The following is a 25,165-nucleotide window of genomic DNA, read 5'->3' on the forward strand; positions in this document are numbered from 1 at the left end:
ACATCCATATTACAGCTATACAGAGTAACTTGGAAATTAGATAGCATTTTGTACTTTTGGGCTAACTTATCTCCAAGTTAATGTTTATTTTTTTAAATCAGACCAAAAAATGGTCTAATACAAGCTTACAAGATGTTCAAGTTGTGTCACAATAAATATGATAACCACCCCAAAAGTGAACGCCTGAAGCTCTTATCTGTCTTTAAAACGGTGGTTGCTAACACGTGTCTAAATAATACAATAGGTCCAGCAGTGGCTCAGTCAGTAGGGGCTTGGGACTGTGAGCCGTATGGGTCGCTGGTTCAAGTCCCTGAACAGACTTAAATATGGAGTGTAGACTGCTACTTGGAGAGGTCCCAGTTCACCTCCTGCCCTGCCGTGGTGCCCTTGAGCAAGGCACCGGTTGCATTTTTACTTTTAAAATCACAATGTGGTGTCAACATGTGAAGATTATCCTGCTGAACAAATGGTGTCAACAAAGCATCATAAACATAAATGGAAAAATGCCATGGCTTTTTATCGAGGGAGCCCTTGTGATGCTTCACCAGCGGCCTTCATAAACACTGCTCTATTGTACATATTTGTATGGTCATTTATCTATTTTATGTTCATGTTTCTTGATGTTTGTAGTATATTTCCCTTATTTTTGTTTCCCCTTGACGTGTTGAAGGTCACCTATTAAGCAAAATCCACTTTTTCATGACTTTCATACATAAATATGTGTACCCTCTTTGTGAAAAGATTCAGAACATTTCAGGAAAAAAGATCCTCTCTCTTTTGGTCCTGATCCATTTATATAAAAACCTGTCAGAAAATGAGCTGATCAGATTTTGGCCACTTTTGATGTAACCATTTATTTTTGGGTTGTGGAACTATTAGCCAAACCAACCAAGGTAACACCCGCCCACCTTAAAATCTGATTCTCCTCCTACAGCCCCATTGTGTTTTTTAAAACAATCAATTCTCAGAGGGGCGTGGCCAGCAGCAGCTCATTAGTATTTAAAGCTACAGACACCGAATCAGCAACAACTTGCCTGCTAATTAACCTTTTTACGATTCTAATTATAATGTTTTAGTGAAAATGCTTGTATTTTTGTTGTGACCACATGAGTACCCATCAACTTCAATTTGTCAAGTTTTTTTGCCGTTTCAGAATTCTTCATTCATGCAATAAAAAAAAAAGTTAACTTCAAGAATTCAAGGCAACATGAGGTGAGTTACTGATCATGTTGTGGGTGAGGGCAGTTTTGCCAAAAAACTCAAACCTTTATATATTAGAAAAATGACAGTATTCAGTATCACTTTGTCCATAATGCAATCAGAGAAGTTCCCATTGTTGGTAATTCTTTAGAAACGCATGACTCAAACAGCTGCTTATCAGACGATCACACATCACAAACCACACCATGTGACATTTCCTCATTTGTCTGATGTTTGTGCTGGTGTGAGTGCACGTCTTAGTAACCTTAACAATCTAAATAAGATTAAAGACGCTGAATGGATCAGTTGAAAGAGGAAACATCTGTCTCTGTGGTTTCTATCCCCTGAAACAGATTCCCAAAGCTTCTTGTTGAGTCTTCAACCGAAGTGGATCCTTCGTTCATTTCTGCATGTACATTTTTCTTCAATAATTCGGTCAATATTATTTCCCGTCTATGTAAGCTACACCATCAGTCTGTTTATCTGTGAGCACTGCGACAACACTGGTGCCAGACTGGGGGATGTTTGAGTCTTATCATCAAACAGGATGTGACATGTTGGCCTCATTGTGCCACACACTGACAGCTGACTGATGCACATCCTCACTACAATACAACCAGCACAAAATGGATTAGACTCTTACAGTGGGAGGCTTACGCTGGGAGAAGAGAGGCTAGTTCACTGGAGCAGAAATGTCCCCCACTTTAACAGGGAAGCATCAAGCTGCAAGCAATGACCAACACTAAGGTAGATTCCTGCCGCAGACTAGTGAGTTTGTGTGCTTTTAAAGAACTTAAAGGAATATCTCAGCTTCTTTGAAAATATGCCATTCTGATTTTTGTTTCAAGAGTTAAAGGGGCCCTATATGCTCATTTTCAGGGTTATCCTCCTGAGACCCAGCCATTCATTTTTGTCCTCTGTGGGGCACATTGGGTTTTGGTCAATTACTTTGAGGTTATACATGCCACAGCATTAAGTCAAATTGTACTCCACAGAGGACATCCTGGGCTTTTCAGACATGTGACATATGTGGGGGTGTGGCTTTGAAAAAGATAATTTCATTGTATTTCAAAATGGCGTCCATCAACACAAGCACTATTTATAGAAAGAGAAATGGTTAGTTTGTAGGTTTGTCATTAGCAGTGTTGTGAGGTCAATATTTTTAATTAATTATAATAAGGGAACATCTTAGGAGTTAGTGTAGTGAGTTTCAGAGCAGTGTAATAATTATTTGACCTAAAACGAAATGTTTTTATGAATGTCCTCTGAGGAGGATATGGGGATTTGCTAACTTTTTATTTCCCCCCATTTTACACAACACAAATGGAGTCCACTAACCCTAACCCTAACCCGAACACTTAGGTTTCTGTAGGGTTCATGGCAGTGGGAAAACATACATCAATTGTCAGATGTATCTCTGCATTTAAAAAAAGGATGGAATACTACAAATGAGGGCTCAATATTTGTTGCATTGAGTTGTTGTGCTCTAATGTTGTCTACATTTACTTGTGTGTTAATGTTGTTTGTATACTATGCTTCGCATAACTAACACCTGAGGCCTGTACTACGAAGCCGGTTCAACCTAACTTGGATATTTTTGAGTTACCCGGTTTACCTAATCCAAAACAAACGCGCTCTCGCTAAACTGTCCTACGACGCTGGTTATCAACTCGTTAACTCAAGCCAGCTTTGCCCTATCTAGTTCAACCCGGTATCACGGCAAGACGTGAACATGTGAAGATTTACCATGCTCGGAGACGTGAGGTTTGTCACAATTTCGTCCCTTCAAACGTGACAGTTACACGGTATTGTTAACATGGCCCAACCAGTGGAGATATACCCGGAAATGCCAAGCAAATGCTAACCCGACGGTTGGTTGTTATTGTCAATGTTAATATAATAATGATTTATGTTTTAATAGTCACACTCGATTTCAATGATTTTCTTGTTGCCCCAGCTGGTCGACACCTCTTTTACCAGAAACAAAGGCTACATTAATGAATTAAATCGATGTTAATCCATGTGTGTGGATGTGGAATTAACGGACGTGACGTTGTGCGATTGCGTTGCCAGGCAACAGCTTCGGTTCATTTTAATTTACAAACTCTTCAACCAGAACCGTAGTTATATTTAAAAACATTTTAGAAGGCCTCACAAAATACTTTAATGTAAATTAAAATTTAAATGTGAAGGAATGTGTGTATAACAAAATACATCTATCATAAAAAATACCGGAAACAGACCTAGGTCCTCAGCTCGGTGATTCGATGGTTTAGCCGCAATGCACGTTGGGAAATTGTGTTTATGCGATGTGAAATGAGAAAACATTTAAAAAAAAAAAAATAATACTTTATTCCGAGTGTTCTTGCTTTTCTCTTTGAAAGTCATCACATAACGGCATTGTAATACACTGCCGCCAAAATTTAAAACGTGACATGGATCATAAATATATCAGCAATTAAACAACATCTTACATTTATTTTCACACAATACGTCTCCTCGTAGTATCAACACTAATTCGACTGACTTTTATATTTGATCCAATTGGTAGATAGGCTGTACTTACACCATAACGGTGCACAGCTGATAGAAAGGCACGTCATTGAATTTTATTATTTTTATTATTAGATATTAATAGGATCCTTAAAGTATATTCATTACTCGTTATTCTCTACTAATAATTAATTAAAGACTGTATATAATGACTATTTTGAACATCCCTTTCAAGATTTTCAAAGGTTTATTGACATATCATATTCATACACACATGAATGAAAAACTTGGGTCACAGGTTCCTCAACAGTGCATTACAAGACATCTATCAATATGTGTGTATACCTCCACAATTAAACTTTCAAATTCTGCACATTTCTTATCCTATCTACATACATAAAAGTATAATTAATGTGTATAATATCAGTTAAAATAAGTGCTTCAACATAGTTAACATTGCAGGAAAGCACTATATATTAGACGTTAAGTACTTTGTCAGGCTTAATATTTATATGTAGGGTACCCCCAAAGCTTTGTTCTTATTTAAAAGAAGACCTTAACCTAAAGTATTCTTTAATGTGTTAATAAAGGTTAATTCGTTTTTCTGTTTTGCACATCCTCATATTAATATCTTTGTACATCCGGTTCTAAACTGTATTATTGTAGAGATCACTTACAGTATCTTCTTGATTTTTTATATTCTATATTTCTATCATTGACCTTCTACTTCCCCCCTATGAAAGTATGTACTCTTAATATTTTTTTCATCAAATAACATTATTCAACAAAAATAACATTAATCAACAAAAATAATTCAATGACGTGCTTTGACCACTAGGCGGTGCACACAAGGTACACACAGCATACTAATAATAACAACTTTGTATTATTAGTGTAGGACACTTATGTATGTATAAGATCTGAAGATGTGTAGTTTTAGTCATGTTTTTACTAGGGCTGTCAAGTTAACGCGTTAATTAACGCCATTAATTATTTTAACGCGATTAACGCATGTGTAGTTTCAGAGCGCATCGAGTTTAAAATACCATCTACAAGCTGATGCTGACAGTCCCGCTCCTGCCGCCCGCTTGCGGCAGACCACACTTCCACGCTCACCGGCAGGCACCGACTGGCCATCGGGAGGACCGGGAGGGTGTGTGTATGTGTGGCGCGAGAGAGAGACCTTACGTGTATTGTTGTTGTTGTTAGCATCTGGTGCTAGCTAGCTGCGCTAACGGATATAAGGAGCTGTTTAAATTAAAACAGAGGAGTGACATTTCGCCGAGAACTGCGATGAGAATATTTGTCATTGTTCAAATTATAATAAACATTTGCATAAAGCTTATTTGTCCACTCATATGTTGATAAGAGTATTAAAAACTTGAAAAATATTCCTCTAAGGTACATTTAGAACAGATAAATAATGTGCGATTAATTTGCGATTAATCGCGATTAACTATGGACAATCATGCGATTAATCGCGATTAAATATTTTAATCGACTGACAGCCCTAGTATTTACATAATTTTACAGGAGATTGCTATACTATTTCTCATGTTTTACTTCTACACATTAATATCAGATTTGTAAAACATCACAGACAGAAAGGTATATCCGTCATTTAATGGTAAGCTATTGAAATTGTGATTCCATATATGTGTTTCCCATCACCCAAATCCCCTGCCTATTCTCTCAACTCAGTATTTATATTCTTATATTCAAAGAAAATCAGTAATATCTTGAAAAACTACAAGTCCTTTTATATCAGCTGTGCACCGTTATGGTGTAAATTAAGCCTATCTACCAATTGGATAAAATATAAAAGTCAGCCGAATTAGTGTTGATACTGCGAGGAGACGTATTTTGTGAAAAGAAATATAAGATATTGTTTAATTGCTAATATATTTATGATCCACGTCACGTTTTCGGTTTTGGCGGCAGTTCTTCCTGTTTGTCTAGAATTCTTCTCATCAGGGCACTATAAATAGAGAATTACGGCAGATATGTAATATTTAATGCAGCCGAACCGTGTATTACAATGCCGTTATGTGATGACTTTCAAAGAGAAAAGCAAGAACACTCGGAATAAAGTATATATATATATTTTTTAAATGTTTTCGGATTTCACATCGCATAAAAACCATTTCCCAACTGGTATTGCGGCTAAACCATCGAATCACCGAGCTGAGGACCTTGCCTACGTCTGTTTCCGCTATTTTTTATGACGGATGTATTTTGTTATACACACATTCCTTCACATTTACATTTTAATTTACATTAAAGTATTTTGTGAGGCATTCTAAAATGTTTTTAAATATAACTACGGTTCTTGTTGAAGAGTTTGTAAATGAATATGAACCGAAGCTGTTGCCTGGCAACGCAATCGCACAACGTCACGTCCGTTAATTCCACATCCACACACATGGATTAACATTGATTTAATACATTAATGTAGCCTTTGTTTCTGCTAAAAGAGGTGTCGACCACAGGGGTGGACTGGCCATCTGGCATACCGGGCATCGTCCCGGTGGGCCGTTGACCCAATGTGGGCCGGTCCGCAATGTTTTTTTTTTCTTTTCGTTTTTTTCCCTCTAAATTCCCTCCAATTGGGCCGGCCAATTGGCTACACAAGGCTAGCAGTGTGTTGCCAGCATCGACACATATTATTGGTCTATTGTTTGTCATTGTCAATCAATCATGGGCTGACAGGCTCAGAGAGCCCTGACAGTGCTGTCAATTACAACACAAACCAGGGTGGGGCGGGACCTCATGGCATGGGTGGGAGTCGCGGGACGGGCTGCTGCTGAGCTGAAAATGGATAAGCAGAAGAAATGCCCGGGTGGCGCTGAAAAACTGCGACTTAAAAAGCTGAAGTCTCTGGAGGTGGAGGCTGCTAAATATTCTAAATTGACGGACCTATTTGGTGCCGGGGTCACCACCCCAGCAGGTGCTGCTGCGCCGGGAGACGAGCGAGTGGAGGCATACATGGTAAGTAACGTTAGCTTGGGGCTGGCTAGGCTACATTTTTGAGACATGTCCAAAAAAAAAGTAGAAAACGTTTTTACATTGAATGTGATGTGACCTAATGAACTGCATAGTCCTACTTGTGACAACATATTAGCCCAGAGTTGAAGGGCTGTGAATGTTGGTAGTTGTGGTTGATTTTGTTTAAATATGCCGAATTGTGATATTATGGGTTTTTATTGTTCAGATGATTTAGCTAGGCTAGCTAAGAGCTGCTAACGTCAGCGGTTTCTTGTACCCATAGCAACAGTAAACGTTCACATGGACCAACGAGCTGTAAGTAGAGATGAAGCTTCAGAATAAAGCTGTATTGTAAATACAGATGAGATACTTTGAATTTTAGCACAAAATATAAGTAAACCTATAGGAAATAATTAGATTAATTTGCAATATTTGCCATTGAATTTATTGTAATCTTTCAATTCATTTATTGTTTATTGAGGTGATAACTATTTCATAATTTGTGTGTAACTTTAATTTCTGTGTAAATCTGTTACTTTTACTGTAGTTTTCAAATGGCTGTGTATAGTGCTGTCTTGAGCATTTTCAGGTATTGTCACAAAGATCTGACTTTTTTGCATTGGAAAACACTAGTTAGTGTCATAATGAAAACATGGCAAAGCCACTAGTGTTGTTACGCTCGCGAACGTTTCGTTCAATATGAACTAATCTTTTATCTTGTACATTATTCTGTGGTTTTGAGTTATTTCCCCATCCAATGATAAATGCTTTCCCTATGTCCAGCCCAGACAGGTTCACGGCAAGTCCAGCTGGTCAGTTCAGGGAGAGAGCCAGATCAATTCAGGCAGCCCAAAGACTGCACCACCTGAGAGGGAAAAGGCTGTAGAGAGTGAGGAGTATGTCAGCCCAAAGACAGGATCACCTGAGAGGGAAAATGCTGGAGAGAGTGAGGAGTTCATCAGCCCAAAGACAGGATCACCTGAGAGGGAAACAGCTGTTGAGAGCTATGAGTGTGCCAGTCAACTAACTGATTTTTTTTCACAACCTGATCAGAGAAATCTCCAGTCATTTTTAAATTACCATCCTCAGCAAAAAAGTAGCAATCCAGTGGTGCAGAAAGTGTTCTGTAGCAGAGACGGCACCAGTAGAAGGTGGCTGACGTACTGTCCAGAGCGTCACATGCTGTATTGTTTCATCTGCATGGCATTCGGTAAGAGAACTGATAGCAGTCTGTTCATCAGTGGAATGTCAGATTGGAGGCATATACACCAGCGCACAGAGGAGCATGAGAGAAGCAGTGGACACAGAAACTGTGCTGAAGCTTACCTCTTGAAATCCGCCAGTGCTGATATCAGCAGTGTGTTTGGTGGCAGTCAGATGTCGGCGCACAGAGAGCAGGTCAGAAAGAGATGGCAGGTTTTGGAGCGCATCATAGATGTCATCAAGGTTCTTGGGAAGAGGGGGCTTGCATACAGGAGGTCAAAAAATGAGGCAGCATATACTCTGGAAGACCACACAGTTGATCATGGTAATTTCTTGGAACTCATACTTCAACTGGGGAAGTATGATTTCTGTTTAAAAGAGCTGCATTGACAGCTGCATTGAGAACAGCAAAAAGTTGCATTTGTCTGGTGGCACGAGAGGCAGAGGCTCCCTTGTAACTTTACTCTCCAAAACCACAGTCAACTCAGTGATAGATGCAATTCACCATCTCATTAGAAAAACATCTCCAGTGATATCAAGAAAGCAGGAATGTTTTCAGTGCAGCTGGACACAACACAGGACATCACCTCTCAGGATCAATGCTCTATAATTATGAGGTATGTTACTGATGTTGTTCATGAGAGGCTTGTTGCAGTGCTGAAGTGCAGTTCATCCACTGGACAGGCCTTGGTCAACATGCTGTCAGAAGTTCTGGACAAAATGGGTCTCAGCAAGACCATGTGCATTGGAAATGCGACTGATGGGGCATCAAACATGCAAGGCCAATACAAAGGATACTCCTCACTATTGTCTGCACAATCTCCAAACCAGGTGCATGTATGGTGCTACGCACATGTACTAAATCTGGTGCTTGCAAACACAACCCAGATTGTTATTGAGAGTGGGTCCCTGTTTGCGCTCCTCAATGGCATTGCGGTATTCATCAAAGAGTCATATAAAAGGATGAATGTGTGGGAAGAGTCAGGCCGAAACAAGAGACGTAGACGCCTTGCTCCTATTTGCGAGACACGCTGGTGGGCCAAGCATGAGGCCCTGAAGAAGGTGTTTGGCTCCTTTGGAAAACCGGAAGATGGTTCTGTACGTTGATGTGCTGTTGACATTATCAGCTATACAGAAACAGGCAACAGTGAAACCATGTATCCGTGTCATGGCCAGAGGATATGCAGAGTCATTGCTCAAGTATGAGACGATCTTGACGGCTCAAATCTTCCTCCGCATATTTGAACATACCTCTCCATTGTCTAAATACCTTCAGACGGCAGGATTGGACATCCTCTGCTCACAGAATGGTGGCATCGACACAGGATACGCTGAAAAGCTTGGGAAGAGATTTTGAATCTGTAAAAAAAGCAGCAGACACATTTGTCAACTGGACAAACACAGAAATCCAAGAGAGAGATGACACGGACATAGAAGTGGAGGCCACACTGCCACAAAAGTCGAGGAGGATGAAGAAAGTTTTGCCTGGAGAGATGGCTCAGGATGAGACCCTGGATGATGCAGAAAAATCCTATGAGGTGAATGTGCATAACCGGATCATGGACACAGCAATTGAAGCCATTCATAGGCGCTTTTTAACACACGGCAATCTATATGCTGACTTGGCATGTCTGGATCCCAGAAACTTCCCTCAGCTCTGCACCAGTGCTCTTCCCCAGTCTGCCCTTCAAGACTTAAGCAAGTGCGTGCAAGGATTTGACAGCAGGGCAACCAAGGAAAATATGCAGGCCGAGTTGAAAAGCTTTGCACTCCAGTGGAACAGGCTGAAGGCATCCCCATTTGCAGAGTACAAAGCAAGAACAGTAGAAGATGGATCAGGTGGTGAGGAGGACAACACAGAAGAGGTTGAGATAACTCCCATAAACTGTTGCTCCTGCAAAGAATGCCCTCTGTGCTGCTACCAGATACTTCACCATTTCAACATGCTAACAGATGCATACCCTGTCCTAGGCCTTGCTTATAAATACCTGCTTACATTATCCCTCACACAGGTGGCTTGTGAGCACACATTTTCAATTTTGAAGTTTATTAAAAACAGACTCAGAAGCACCCTCTCGTCTGATAAATTGGAGGCATTTATGTTGATGGCCACAGAGAAAGACATCCTCATGTCCTTGGACTCTGACTCTGTGATAGACAGACTTGCAGAGAAGAGTGAGCTGCTTAAAAAGCTGCTCCACTGATAAGGCGAGAAATATTTAATATTATTGTTATTATCACACATCACACATTATGGATGTAGTAATTCATTATTTGTCATTTTAATGATGCTTTTCAGAAGTTGTATTGTGCTTATGTGTTGATCCTTAAGGGTGTGATCATGTACACTAAATGATCAATTATTCTCCATTACAGGTTGTTCTGATATATTTGAGGAGTCGTTCTCCCTCTGTTCTATATGTGGACTTGTTCTCTCATTTGGGACCACTGTTAGAATTTGGTAAGTTTATCATGTATTTTTTTATGTTGTATAAATTCATACTTCATAATTTTAAAAAAGTTTTGAAAAAAACGCACATCCCAAAAGTTTTCAACTCTAGGTGCAGGACAGAGGAAAACATTTTATTTATTTTTCAGACTTAATAATGTATCCAATTCCCTCTCAGGTTGACCACTTGACATGTGAGAGCTTGAGGAGTTGTTCCCCCTCCGTCCATGTTCGAGGACTTGCTCTCTCTCTGCCTCCACTCTCTACCTTCACTGCACCAAAGTTTGGCTGTTGAGTCTCCTCTAGTATGGTGAGTTTATAATTTTTTATGTTTTATGAAATCATACTTAATTTGTGATGATTAGAGACTTAATAATGTATCCGATTCCCTCTCAGGTTGACCACTTGACATGTGAGAGCTTGAGGAGTTGTTCCCCCTCCGTCCATTTTCAAGGATTTGCTCCCTTACTGCCTCCACTTCACCACTTTTTGAGAAGTCTATGATTTGTTGAGTATGTCATGTGTCTTATAATGTTATATGAATTCATACTTGATTTGTGATGATGAGAGACTTAATAATGTTTCCATGTCTCTTTTAGGTGGACCACCCTATATATGAGAGCCAAAGGAGTTTTTTTCCCTCTGTCCCCTTTTGAGGACCTGCTTTGTCTCCTCCATCATTCACTGGGACACTTTTAGGTTCCTGAGCTTATTTCATGTGGTGAGAGGAATGCAATATGTGTATGTTTAAAGGTTATGTTTAAAGGTTTATGTGAAGAAACATACTATATGTGTGATAAAATGACAATTGGTAATTCATAAATGTCTCTTTATATTCTCTGCTACCATTATCTCCTGTCAAACAGGTTTTCCTGACCTGCTAGAAGTTCTTCTTGATGCTTGAGTCATAGATCATATCTGAGAGCTTCATCTTGACTTTGTGAGTTTATTATGCAACTTGTTTTGTCTCAGATTGAAACAAAAGGTTTGATTATGATTATTTCCTGGCTGAAGATTTTCATATTGATGGTTTTAATTTCAAACATCTGCATATCTTTTAAGTTCAATTAACAGTTATGCAGGTAGGCCTTAGGGCTCTTTTGAGACTTAAGTCATCCTTCATGACGGATACATTTGTTCACTAAGTGTCACTACGTCACAAAAAGGTTACATGGCTACATATATTTGTCAGTACACAGATACTGAGTACAAGTTCTGTCTGCTGTTTCTTGCAGGTCATGAATTTGGTGAGGAGTGGAGCTGGCTGGCTGTGGACGGGAAAGTATAGAGCAATACATACTTGTGCACATACACGTATATGAGAATGCATATCTATTCAGACCTGTAACCCATGTCTTAGACTTTTCACACAGCTACAGTATATATATATATATATATATATTTTTTTTTCTTCCAATTCTCTATTTATGGTTTCATAATGAGTGAGTGAGTTTCAGCTCTAATGCTGCTACTGTCTGTAATATGTTTCTATTTAGATTATTTGTCAGGATATTTTTTTGTTATTATTGTCCGAGTCTGGTTTTAACTAATACTGGGCTTACACCAAAAGATTTTCAAAGTCACAGACTAAAAACTGAAAGGGTAGCATAAGGGTTCTTCCCGTTAGTCTCGTCCCACCTCTAGTCATGACATAACTTCTGTTGTGATTTGACACTATAATGAATAAAGATTGATTGATATAGCTGTCAATTTTAGTCCTTGAGTTCATAGTTAAGTGCTTTATTTGTTAACTGCTATCAAGGAATATGACTCTCCTTTGTAGTATGCATGAGAGAAGATGCCGCAAGTTTAGTGGACCTCTATGTAGTGTCCGCTGATAATGTAGTGGGCTGGTCTGGACAGAAAATGCCAGGGCTGAATTTTTGTCCCAGTCCACCCCTGGTCGACCAGCTGGGGCAACAAGAAAATCGGCGAAATCTAGTGTGACTATTAAAAAATAAATCATTATTATATTAATATTGACAATAACAAGCGACCGTCGGGGTAACATTTGCTTGGCATTTCCGGTTATTTCTCCACAGGTTAACATGGGTTAACAATACCGTGTAACTGTCACATTTGAAGGGACGAAATCGTGACATCTTCACGTCTCCCAGCATGGTAAATCGTCACATGTTCACGTCTTGCCGTGATACAGGGTTGATCTAGTTAGGTGCGCGTTCACATAAAAGGGGGGGTATTTGGAGTATTCAACCAATCACAAACATGGACAAGCGTACTGACAGCGCAGCGCGTCATACATCCTGAGTGAAAAGAACTATTATTATACAAATATGAAGACGTTAAACTTTAAACATCCATGACTTAAACACTTTATCCAGGATAAAAGCCACATAGTTGCACCTGCAAGGTGAATACAGCTGGTAACAGAAAAAGTGTTTGAATGCGTACATTAACAGGTTTATGATATCACTGCCCCGTCTAAGACACGATCTGACTTTAATTAAATTTGACTCGAGTGTTTTATCTACTTAATGTGTTGCTTAAAATAATACTTCTGCTAACAGCATGTGACGCTGTGAGTGTTGCACGGCCAGATACGGCTCAAGAAGCTGACTCAGAGAAGGAAATATATGATACATTATGATGTGATGTGATATGAATGATAATGGGACACATCGACGTCTGCACCCACAGTGCTGCGGACTGTACGTAATGTTACTTTGATCCGGTTACTTATGTTGTGGCAGATATTTAAGTAAGCTTAACGCTGATGTTATAATAGTCAGATTGCTCTGAAGATGGGAGGTTATATTCTATTAATTTTCACGTTCACACAGTCGTTGATTTTTGCCGGCCGTCTTTCCTGCAACGGCAGTCTAAACTGTATTTCCTTTATCCTGTAATATGACTTGATAGCTTTAAACTCCGCACACTGAGCTCTGAATGGTCAGCAGGCGGTGCTTTCACTGAGTTGATCTCTCATACCTCATTCACACCAACGGTGTCTCAGGGCCGGTTCGGAGCTGGAGCTTGAAAAGCACTGGGTTTTCCTCTTCACACCGCAGCGGAGCAGCCTCTTAGCTCCGGAATCCGGTTCATTTCGAGCACCAAAAAATTGTCTGGCCAGAGCAAAAGCACCACATACGTCACGCTTACATCAAGGCGGGGACAGGGGCGGGATCAACTACTGAACAACAACAAAAATCCGGTGTTTTATCCAGTTTGTACACAACGATGGAGAAACTTAACAAGCAGCAGCGGTCCACTGAAGAGACCAGCTACCTACTGGGAATCTGGTCTTCCGAAGAGGTACAGAGGAAGCTGGAGCACAATCGGCCATTGTTGTTGTTGTCGGTGTCAGCTGTGAGGGATTTCCGAGCGGTTTATGAAGCAGGCAAGCAAACGGTTACGTCATGACGCAAACGATGACGCAATGACGCAGGACCAGTCGGACTCTGGGCAGTGTGAAAAGAGCCGGAGCTAAAACGAAGAACCGGTTCTGAACCTGAAAAGCTCTAGCACGGAGCTTGAACCGGAATTGCGTTGGTGTGAATGAGGTATCAGCCTGCAACCTAACCTGCTCCAGACCAGGGGGGTATACTACGAATCTAGTTCAACCTATCCTGGATATGTTTTGAGTTATCCGGTTGACTTAATCCAAAACACAGCTAAACTGTCCTACGACGCTGGTTATCAACTCGTTCGCTCAAGCCAGCCGTGTCCTATCTAGGTAGGTACGCGTTCACATAAAAGGGGTGGTATCTGGAGCATTCGACCAATCACAAACATGGAGAAGCGTACTGAGAGCGCAGCGTCATACTGAATGAAAAGTCAACTATAATATTAGTCAAATATGAAGAAGTTAAACTTTAAACATCCATGACTTAAACACTTTATCCAGGATAAAAGCCACATAGCTGCACCTGCAAGGTGAATACAGCTGGTAAAAGAAAAAGTGTTGGAATGTGTAAGTGCAGCCTTTACATGTTCATAATTTAACTGTAATGTGTATTTTCTAAGTGTACTAATTATTATTGTTGTAATGTTTCATGCGTGCAATATTTCGTCTTTTATTTTGAAGTTCAAGCTCACGTCTCGTTATGCTGTTCTCGCACGAGTTAGAGAGCGAGAACATGAGAAGCATCCTCAGAGTAAGATGCACGGATACTTGCAGCTCCGTTAGTTTTGTATTCTTTATTAAACATATAAGTTGTGAAGAGAACTGAAGAATACTTCCCTCTGTTTACAGAGCATGCAGCCCAACGAGGTATGTTGTTGTGTTTGTATTACTTTTATGTTTATTACCTTGCTAGTTATCTCGCATGCTGTAAATGTGATTGTGTGTCTGACACGAAACTATGTTTGTCATTTATACTGTTTGTTTGTGTAGTTTTCACGGTAGATTCAGAGGAATAAACCCGTAATGAGAAAGCCACTTGTGTCTGCCTGTGCTTCGAGGGAATTACAGTGAAAACTTGACTGTCCATCGACGCGAGTGTGTCTTAATTGACGAAGCGGCAACTTCAGAGGATCACGGACTGAGCACGAGGCTGTCTTCAAATGACCGCCGGAGGAGGAGAAACTACGCATGCACACACAGAAAGAACTTGGACACTAAGAAATCAAGAGTGATCTGAGTAGAGGGCTTCTGTAAAGGTTTGCTAAACCGTTATTACTGTGAGGGCCAACTATAGTAGTGTGTGTGGTTAGCATTTTGACTTATTTGCTCATGTCATTTTATTAAGGCTTGTTAATTAAGGCGTAAAGTTAAATGGAAAATAAGTGTTTTTATTTCCAATTTCTAATTCAAAGTGTGTTTTTGGGAATAATAAGTGAAAGTTATTTCATTGAAGTTCTGAAGTCTTATTTTTGAGTATATTTTTGAAAGGTGTAAAGTTCAATTAAGCTGTTTTTTGCACATTTTCAATTTTAAGTGCATTTCTACCTCTATTGAAGTCTTATAGGGTACATTTAAGTCACACTTACATTTGAATAAGTGTTGAAAGTTCATTAAAAGGTTTAACTGCATTTTGCTGTTTTATAAAAGTGAGTCACTTTAAAGTAGTGATTACTAATGTCTAAGTTTAGTGAGCCTACAAGTCAGGTTAGGGAAAGTGCAGAGTCCCAAGACGAAGCTGTGGATAACACTGAAGCACAGCAGCTAAGAAGAGGTCAAAGAACAAAAAAAGCGTAGAGAAATGCAAGAAGAACAAATGAAAACGCTCCTAAAAAAGTTCAACTACAATTATGAGAAATGGAGAACACAAGTGAAAACAGCTAAGCGGCCATTATCTCAAACAACAGAGACTTTATCTGAAGATTCGCTTAATGACATAATTCATGATGTCACAAGTTTGTCAGAAGATGTCCGACATGTTTATGAGGATCTGCGTACAATCTCAACTCCAGACCAGGACACACTTCGAAGAGTGGATCTGTGTGCAGAGATTTCTACGTTTTTCATCATCAGAGCCTCAAGTCTCCTGGATGGAAAGGTTCCAGAAGGAGAAAAGAAAGATTGGCCTGAAGCAGGTTCTCTCTTTAACTCAAGCACCTACACTTCTTCTTCTAAAAGCAACTCCAAGTAATCTAACCAGTCTTCTGTGAAACGACAAGAAGCTGCTTCTGAGGCTGCTGCAAGCCAAGCTGTTTTGAAAGTGTTACAAGAACAAGAAAGAGAACATTTGGAGATTCAGCGCCTGGAAGCAGAAGCTAAAAGAAAGATTGCTGATCAAGAGACTGCAGCCATGAGGCGTTGTTTAGAAAGAGAAGCAGAAGAGTTAAGACGTCGTTTAGAAAGAGAATCAGAAGAGTTAAGACATCGTTCAGAAAGAGAGGAAGAGGAAGCTATAATTAAAGCTTGTCTAGAAGAAGAGCATGTAGCTCTACAACAGACTCTGGATGACAAACGGAGAAAAATACAGCATTTGGAAGCAGTAAAAGGTTTCAATGCAGCACGAGCAAGAATGCAAGTGTATGACCAAGAAGAGTCCATTAAAGAAGAATGGAAAGACGTGCTAGAGAGGGATCTGGTAAGTAACCCAGTGCCTGCTCCCACAAGTCCTCAACGACAGGTTGTCACTACTTCCTCAAGTGAAAGTACAGCAGAGCTTGTTAAGGTGCTAGCTGGTGCCTTAACTGCCAACAGAATTCCAGTTCCTGAACCTTCAGTATTCAGTGGGGATGCATTGAAATACAATGACTGGAAACTTTCATTTGAAATACTGATTGACCAGAAGAACATCCAAGACAAAGAAAATATATACTACTTAAGGAGATATGTTAGTGGACAAGCTAAGAAAGCACTTGATGGTTATTTCCTGCTCGGAACCAAATCTGCCTATGTTGCAGCATGGGAGATTTTGGAGGAGAGATATGGGAATCCATTTACAATTGCAAAAGCCTATAGAGACAAGCTTCAATCGTGGCCCAAGATAGGATCTAAGGACAGCTTTGAGCTCAGAGATTTTGCAGACTTTCTCCGTAGTTGCGAGGCTGCCATGGTCCACATCAAGGCATTAGAAATCTTGAATGACTGTAATGAAAACAGGCAAATACTTTCAAAGTTACCAGATTGGCTAACTGCAAGCTGGAATCGGAAGGTTACTGAAGTCCAAGAAGACAGTAAACAATTTCCCTCCTTCAGCCAATTTGTAAAGTTTTTGACAAGAGAAGCAAAGATTGTCTGTAACCCTGTCACATCATTGCAATCACTGAAGCAAGTTGAAGCTGAAAATACCAAATCTCAAAGACAACAAAGCTTTGCAGCAAAGACACTGACCACAAGTTCAGACGAAAACACCGTCTTAACATGTATTTTCTGTAAGAAGAATTGGCATTCCTTGCACAATTGCAGGAAGTTCATGGAGCAAGCTGTTCCAGACAGAATTAAGTACATTCAAGCTCAGAAGCTATGCTTTGGATGTCTCAAGACTGGCCATCAGTCAAGGAGCTGCCACAGTAGGAGTGTATGTGAAGTGTGCAAGAAGCAACATCCTACCTGTCTGCATGAAGAGTGTACAAATAAATAAAGATACAAAGAAAGACCTCAACCAACACAACAAGAAGAAAGAACCACAGCGGCTATTTTTTTAACAGAGTAATACTTGGTGAAGGTAATACACAAACAGCTGCTATAATTCCAGTCTGGCTTTCATCCACATGTCAACCAGCAGAAGAAATCCTTGTATACGCTCTGTTGGATTCTCAAAGTGACACAACATTTGTGCTAAGTGAAGTAGCTGAGGCTTTGGAAGCAAGTAAACAACAAGTCAAGCTCAAGCTATCTACTATGACCTCAAGAACCACAGTTATAAGCGCTCAAAGAGTGAACAATCTACAAGTCCGAGGCTTTTACTCCGGTAAAAAGATTCCCTTACCACCAGTCTATACACGTGACTTCATTCCAGCCAACAGAACTCACATACCAACAGATGAAACTGCAAAAGCTTGGTCTCATCTAGAGCACCTCCAAGGAGAGATTGCACCTCTGCAAGACTGTGAAGTGGGTCTGCTCATAGGGTACAACTGCTCACAAGCTTTACTTCCAAGAGAAGTTGTGTCTGGCAAAGAAAATCAACCTTATGCACAACGAACAGACCTTGGATGGAATATTGTTGGAAACATGAATCCTTGTCTGGATTATGGAGACACCATTGGCGTTAGCCATCGCATAGTAATAAGACAAGTGACACCAGGTGTAGAACCTTCTCTCAGTCTCAAAACTGAAGTACACTATGTGAGCCAAACCAAAGTTAAAGACAATCCAGCAGATCATGCCTCTCGAGGTTTAACTGCAGAGCGACTGAAGACTTCAAACTGGTTCACAGGACCAAAGTTTCTTTGGCAAAAGGACCTACCTGTAAGAGAATGTAAGGTGGGAGAAATCAATGAGGATGATCCTGAAATTTGCAAGGAAGACGGGTCATTATTGGATCACTTTCAGAAATGTTCTGATTGGTCAAGAGCAGTTACAAGACTGACGCGACATGCCAAAGAACACCAAGGTGTGAAACAAAAAACCAATGAATGTACAACCATTCAAAGGCGAAAGACCAAAGTTACCTGACAACAAGTCGTGCGCAGTACACCGCCTAAATTGTCTTGAAAGAAGACTCAAAAATCACAGAAGTCTTTCCAGGGTCAGATAGTAGGGTCAGAAAACTTAAATTACTGGTTAGCCAAACCACATTTGACAAAAAGGGGGAAACCCACAATTAGAACTGTGTTCCTTGAAAGACCTGTACACAAGGTTGTTACTCTGCTTGAGGCAGAATACTGTGTTTAATGTGTTGCCTGAGATTCCATGTTAAGTTGTTATCTACAGGTAATGTATATTTCAAAGGGTAAAGCGTGTACTTTGTACAAACAATCTTTTGTGTGAAATCTCACGAGTAATGTGTGATTTGGTGGGAGTGTAAGTGCAGCCTTTACATGTTCATAATTTAACTGTAATGTGTATTTTCTAAGTGTACTAATTATTATTGTTGTAATGTTTCATGCGTGCAATATTTCGTCTTTTATTTTGAAGTTCGAGCTCACGTCTCGTTATGCTGTTCTCGCGTGAGTTAGAGAGCGAGAACATGAGAAGCATCCTCAGAGTAAGATGCACGGATACTTACAGCTCCATTAGTTTTGTATTCTTTCTTAAACATACTGTATAAGTTGTGAAGAGAACTGAAGAATACTTCCCTCTGTTTACAGAGCATGCAGCCCAACGAGGTATGTTGTTGTGTTTGTATTACTTTTATGTTTATTACCTTGCTAGTTATCTTGCATGCTGTGCATGTTATTGTGTGTCTAACACGAAACTATGTTTGTCATTTAAACAGTTTGTTTGTGTAGTTTTCACGGTGGATTCGGAGGAATAAACCCGTAATGAGAAAGCCACTTGTGTCTGCCTGTGCTTCGTGGGAATTACAGAATGCGTACATTAACAGGTTTATGATATCACTGCCCCGTCCAAGACACGAGTGGATCTGACTTTAATTACATTTGACTCAAGTGTTTCGTCAACTTAATGTGTTGCTTAAAATAATATTTCTGCATACAGTAGCCTATGTGACACTGTGAGTGTTTCACGGCCAGATACGGCTCAGCTGACTCAGATAAGGAATATATGATACATTATGATGTGATATGAATGATAATGGGACACATCGACGTCTGCACTCACAGTGCCTCGGACTGTAGGCAACGTAATGTTACTTTGATCCAGTTACTTATGTTGTGGCCGATATTTAATTAAGCTTTCTTAACATAATAATATAATAGTTATAATAGTCAGATTGCTCTGAAGATGGGAGGTGATGTTCTATTAATTTTCGCGTTCACACAGTCGTTGATTTTGGTCGACAGTCTTTCCTGCAATGGCAGTTTAAACTGTATTTCCTCCGCACACTGAGCTCTGATTGGTCAGGAGGCGTGGTGCTTTCGCTGAGTTGATCTCTTATCCTGGAACCTATCCTGCTTCGGAGCAAAGACTAGGTTCCAGGATAAGTCACCATGGAGATCTAGCCCACTAAAAAGTGAACCAGCTTCTTCGTAGTACCGGAAATCCCAGAAGTTATCTTGCTAAACGAAAATCCTGCTTCGTAGTATACCCCCCAGGCTAGCCGTTCAGCATAAGTTACCATGGAGATCTAGCCCACTAAGAAGTGAACCAGCGTCATAGGACCGGAAACCCAGAGTTTTCCCTGGAGTTAGCTCGCTAAGCGAAAATCCGGCTTCGTAGTACAGGCATCTGATGTCCTCTACAGAGGACACACAATAAAACAAAATTTAAAAAATTTATTTTTATTTTTTGTTAGCCATTATGTTAATAACACCCTAAAGACTTGTGTGATCTATAAAAATAAAAATAAATTTGAAACCTTTTTCTTTCTGGGTCTCAGGAGGATTGTATCTTGCTCCTCTACTGTGACATCTAAAAAGTGGAGCATTGAAACAATGGAGGACCTTCAGGCGTGCTTGGACAGCACAGACTGATGTTTTCACAACTGTTACACAGAGGCTGTGCCTTCCTACATCAGCTTCTGTGAGGACAGCTATATTCCAACATGCATCAGTGTGATCTACAACAACAACAAGCCCTGGTTCACAACCAAACTGAGACAGCTCAGGGTGCAAAAGATAAAGGCATCCAGGAGTGGTGATAAGGCACGTTTTAAAGAGTCCAAGTACAGGTTAAACTTTAGGGCTTGTGTCCACATAGAGCCTTTTTCTTATGAAAAGATGCTGGCGCTCAGATAAAAGGTGCTATGTGGGCACAGTCCCTTAGCAACGCGGTGAGAGATGCTAAACCACTGTACTCTGAGAAACTACAACACCAGGTATCAGCTAAAACTCTGCATGACTGGACGGGACTCAAACAGATCACAGACTACAAGACATTACATTGCATGTTACTTGTTAGACGCTTTTATCCAAAGCGACGTACATACTCAATACTGTGGGCCATCCCCACAAGAGCAATTTTGGGGTGAAGTATCTTGCCCAGGGACACAACGACATGCTGACTGCAGTGGGGTTTGAACCTGTGACCCCCTGATCCCAACACCAAGGCTCTATCCACTGCGCCACACGCCTCCCTCCCCAAGACCCCACAATCCATGAAATGAATGGGACTGTCCTAATATGACACATAAAACCACCAACAGCTCCTGTCTCTAAACCCCCCAGCACATCAGGGACCTGCTACCCCCCACTACTGGCCTTCACAGAGGAGCCCTTCTCCCCGACACATCAAGGACTCTATCTGTCAACAAGAGAGATGTCAACAGACTGTTTAAGACCCCGTCTACACGGAGACGAAAATGAACCGAATTTGATATCAAAAAAGTCTTCCGTCCACACGGAATCGGCTCAAGAAACGTGTCCGTCCACAACCGCTGGAGACGCTGTAGTACATATGCCGGGCCTGTAAGTGGCGCTGTACTTCCGCCACAAAATACACCAAAAGCAGCGAATAAGATCCCCCCGAGCATGGTTGCCATGGTTGCCTGGTTGCCCTTCTGTTTATTCTCTGCGGTGGATTTAGCAATATGTAGTTCATGTAGTTCTCCATGTCCACTTGTTGCTGATGGTGGTGGTAGAGGAGCTGTAGATTTTCATCTAGCATGGTCAGTAGCGTCTGGAGCACGAACGCAACCCTGTGATCCGCCATTGTTGTTGGCAAAACATCAGCGGTGACGCGGGGGTGAGCAGCAGAGGTGGGGAGAGGCGGGGCTATGGCGTCATTGTTATCAGGAAATGATCGTATAGGGCGTATACACGGAGCCGTTTGGCCCCGCAGAGCGTTTCGTCCGCAGATCTGCCCACCTTGGGAGCCTTTATAATTATCGTTTGCCGCATTTCCGTGTCGGCCTTGTGTGGACGACCCGTCTATACGATAGAGAACTGTAGAGGATAAAGGAGTTCTCTGAACTATTGGCCGGTATCGTGACAAACTATGACAGCGTTTTAATTGTCAGGGATTTTAACGTGCATGTCTGTTGCAAGCCACTAGCTAAAGCTTTTCTTGATGTTGTTGTTAGGAATCATGGAAAAAGGTGGGACCCAAACGCAGGCTACAAAAAGGTAAAGGTTATAAACAAAAGCAAGCTTTATTTAAAAGCTGAAAAAACACAAACATGGCATGAAAAACACAGGTTGCACAAACACACAACACTGACCGTGACCAACAAGGAGGGAGACAGGAGAGACTAACACCCCGGAATCCATGGAGGGGATCTCCAAAGCAGAATCCATGGAGGGGATCTCAGGCGGACGATAGATCTCCACTATTAGAGCCTGTATCTCACCACCCTCTTTTGACCCCTCTATTGACATCACATGCACTGCTGTTTTCCAGCAGTTTGGACCTGTGTCGTTGTCATCTCTTAGTGACATTGTTGCTAAATTAAAACCCTCATCTTGTCCCACAGACCCAGTCCCTCCTCGACTTTTTAAATAGATATGTCTAATGTCAATACAATTATAAATAGCAGCCTAGAGTCCGGTTCTGTGCCAGTTTATTTTAAACAAGCGGTTGCGGCACCCCCGATAAAAACAAATGTCTGGACACTTCTGTCTTCTTTAATTACAGAACCATCTCGAAGCTTCCTTTTATTTCAAAACATATTGGAGAAAAGCGTACTCTTACAGCTGCAGTCTTTTATACATGCACACAATATCTTTGATATTTTTCAGTCCGGTTTTAAAGCGCTTCACAGTACTGAGTCTGCTATTCTTATGCTCTTAGACCTCATAGCTGCCTTCGATTCGATTGACCACTCCATTTGTAGGAGCCATTTATGGGTGTTGTTGGTGTCTCAGTTTACTTTATTTATATGTATAGTGCAATACTATTTTGAACACTTGGTGTTGGGGTTTAGCGGCACCGGGTATATAAAAGGGGTCATAGGTGACAGGAAAGGACGGGAACACAGGAGGAAAGAGCATACCGATTTCACCAGCCCGGCAGATGTTAACCACAATTATTGACTGCAATTAAACCTTGGTATGTAAACGCTAAATAAAACATAATTATAAACTGTATCAAAGGACCAGAATTGCATCTGTTTGTGTCTGCGTCTGGATCACTCTCCAACCCTCCTGTGAAGTAATGGCAAAAGGATATAGGACATTGGAACATTGAAATTGCCATTATACCATTCTTATCTCTCGTCTAGAGCACTGTGGGTATCAGGGGCACTGCCTTAGAGGGTTCAGGTCCTATTTGTCCCAGAGATCATTCTCTGTTAGGCTTGGTGACTTTACATCCTCTTCTGGATTGGATACAACCCGTTTCGTCTCTGTGTGGACGGAGTCTAAGAAACTCAAGTTGCGAAAAAGCTGCTGGCCCGGACAACATCTCACCCTGAAGCACTGTGCTGATCAGCTGATCATGCTTCAAAACCTCCACCGTCATCCCCATCCCTGAGAAAAAAAGGATTAAAGAACTTGATGACTACAGACCCGTCGCCCTGACCTCTGTGGTCATGAAGTCTTTTGAGCGCCTTGTCTTGTCCCACATGAAAACAATCACAGACCCCCTCCTGGACCCCCTGCAGTTCACCTACAGAGCCAACAGGTTGGGGTCAAAGACAATGTTGTTGGCAAGCCTCAATTAGTTATTATACGTATGTATGTAGGAAAAACTTTTTGGGGTATCAGCCCCCAAACTCCTCCCTTTGCACTAGTGTGGGACAGAAATGTGTCTCCAGCAGGTTTGTCCACCCTCGTTGTCATCCTGCCACTTGTTACAGGAAGTGTCCACAGTTTGGACCAGAGAACTGGTTTGGACACGGAGGGTCAACACATGACACTGAGCAGGACCTTAGGACGGGGTGGGGAGTGCTCAATAACCCATGACCAGAAGTGTCGGAAATGTCTCTGGCTTGGGTTGTCATAAAAGACGTAACTAGGAGACCCACTCCCAGACCCTCGTATGAAGTTTCAGTTTGAATGAGGGAAAGGTCCCAATCAGTGAGCTGCACCTTGGTGATTTTGAGAGCTATGGGAGGAGATAGCAATGATTTTTCATCAATGTCCACTAATAATGGTTGTTTTTTACATTGGGTGCAGTCCAAAGCACAGCGCCTCCCCCGGGACTCAAAATCCATTGAATACATGAAAAATGTTGCTTCAAAAAAATGTGGCCAGTTTGTGTTCCTGTAGATCTCAGATCCTCCGCTTGCCTCTGATTTATGGAGCTTCATCTTAATTTTCTGTTAGAAAAAAGCACATCATTTATTGTTTGGCAGAATTATCATTAGTGCTCCTGGGGGTGGACAGATAAGGCTGCACAGCTCCCGCTCTAAAAGGCATCTGAATGCTAAGAAGGAAGCCGCGCAGGGGCGTGGACACAGATAAGAAGTATTGTCCACCACACTGACCCCCAGAATAACACCGAAGAGGATGAGGAAAAATGTGTATAAGTTAGATTTCTGAGAATAAAGTTAGAAATCTGAGTCGTAGGATATGGGTTATTTATTTAGACACTATGCAACACTGCTGGAGTTGGAGAAACTTATGAGCGGCTTAAGTTTGGCTCATTCGGCTTTTTTTTTTCAGAAATCTGACATTAAAATCAAAGGTTGTTTTAGAAATGTATTTTAAGAAATGTATTGGATTACGAACCCTGAGTTTAAATACTTTGTTCATATGTGGCTTTAATCCTCTTCTACGGGATAAAGACATCTAAGACAGTTAAATATGAATTTCAGAATAGATCACATAGAACTGATGCAGTATATGGAGCATAATCATTGTGTACAGAATAAACAGAATCAAACTTTATCATGCATGAACCTCAGCCGAGCTGTACAACCCACAGAGCCAACATCCTGATGTCACCATGAGCCAACAAGGATCTGCTGCTTTATTGTACCACTATTACTTTATTGTACAGCCTGTTATTCTTGTTACACACTGTAGATCATGCATTGCCAGCTGTGGTTAAATCGTGTGCCAGACAGGGTGTTACACCCCCCACCCCACCATCACAGCTCTGATGTATGCACACAATTGTGGTTACCACCTACCTGAAGTAACCCTGGCACACCCAGTCTCACGGCATTTCGTGTTATAGTCACAAAATTAATTTAATCTATTGATTCGTGTTCACCAACACAATTTTCGCATTTTTCCCGTGTCACACAGAACGATTTTAAAAGCAATGTATTGCTATTGGTAGTATGTTTCGTACGTGCACCACGTCTTTTTGTCCGGTCGGGTCTTGGAATACCAGAAGCTGTGTGGTTCCTAAAAGAAATGTCTTAATTACCCTAAGCCTAACCCTATCCCTTTTATTTTAAATTGTATAATGTCAGAGTTTTTTTGCCGTCCGTGAGGAAAATAAATGGGGCCTCAGAATACTGAAATCTGTAT

At 41.0% G+C, this 25,165-nt stretch overlaps 1 protein-coding gene across 3 annotated transcripts; it reads left to right on the plus strand.

Moving 5' to 3' along the window:
- Positions 1-6,224: 6,224 nt before the first annotated feature.
- On the plus strand, positions 6,225-11,618 carry LOC307019812 (uncharacterized protein). Of its 3 annotated transcripts, XM_079650918.1 has the most exons (7): positions 6,225-6,681; positions 10,258-10,342; positions 10,509-10,640; positions 10,727-10,842; positions 10,930-11,051; positions 11,197-11,270; positions 11,566-11,618. In XM_079650918.1, exons 1-3 carry the CDS (start codon positions 6,463-6,465, stop codon positions 10,511-10,513), a joined length of 309 nt encoding a protein of 102 aa, XP_079507044.1. In that variant the 5' UTR covers positions 6,225-6,462; the 3' UTR covers positions 10,514-10,640; positions 10,727-10,842; positions 10,930-11,051; positions 11,197-11,270; positions 11,566-11,618. The 3 variants fall into 3 exon arrangements, 2 of the variants coding, with proteins under 2 accessions (XP_079507044.1, XP_079507043.1); XM_079650917.1 differs by having other exon boundaries at positions 10,727-11,051; XR_013802754.1 differs by lacking the exons at positions 6,225-6,681; positions 11,566-11,618 and adding an exon at positions 9,719-10,089 and having other exon boundaries at positions 10,727-11,229.
- Positions 11,619-25,165: the final 13,547 nt, after the last annotated feature.

This window comes from Notothenia rossii (genome assembly GCF_949606895.1).
Source record: "Notothenia rossii genome assembly, chromosome: 9".
In the NCBI taxonomy this organism is placed as follows: Eukaryota; Metazoa; Chordata; class Actinopteri; order Perciformes; family Nototheniidae; genus Notothenia; species Notothenia rossii.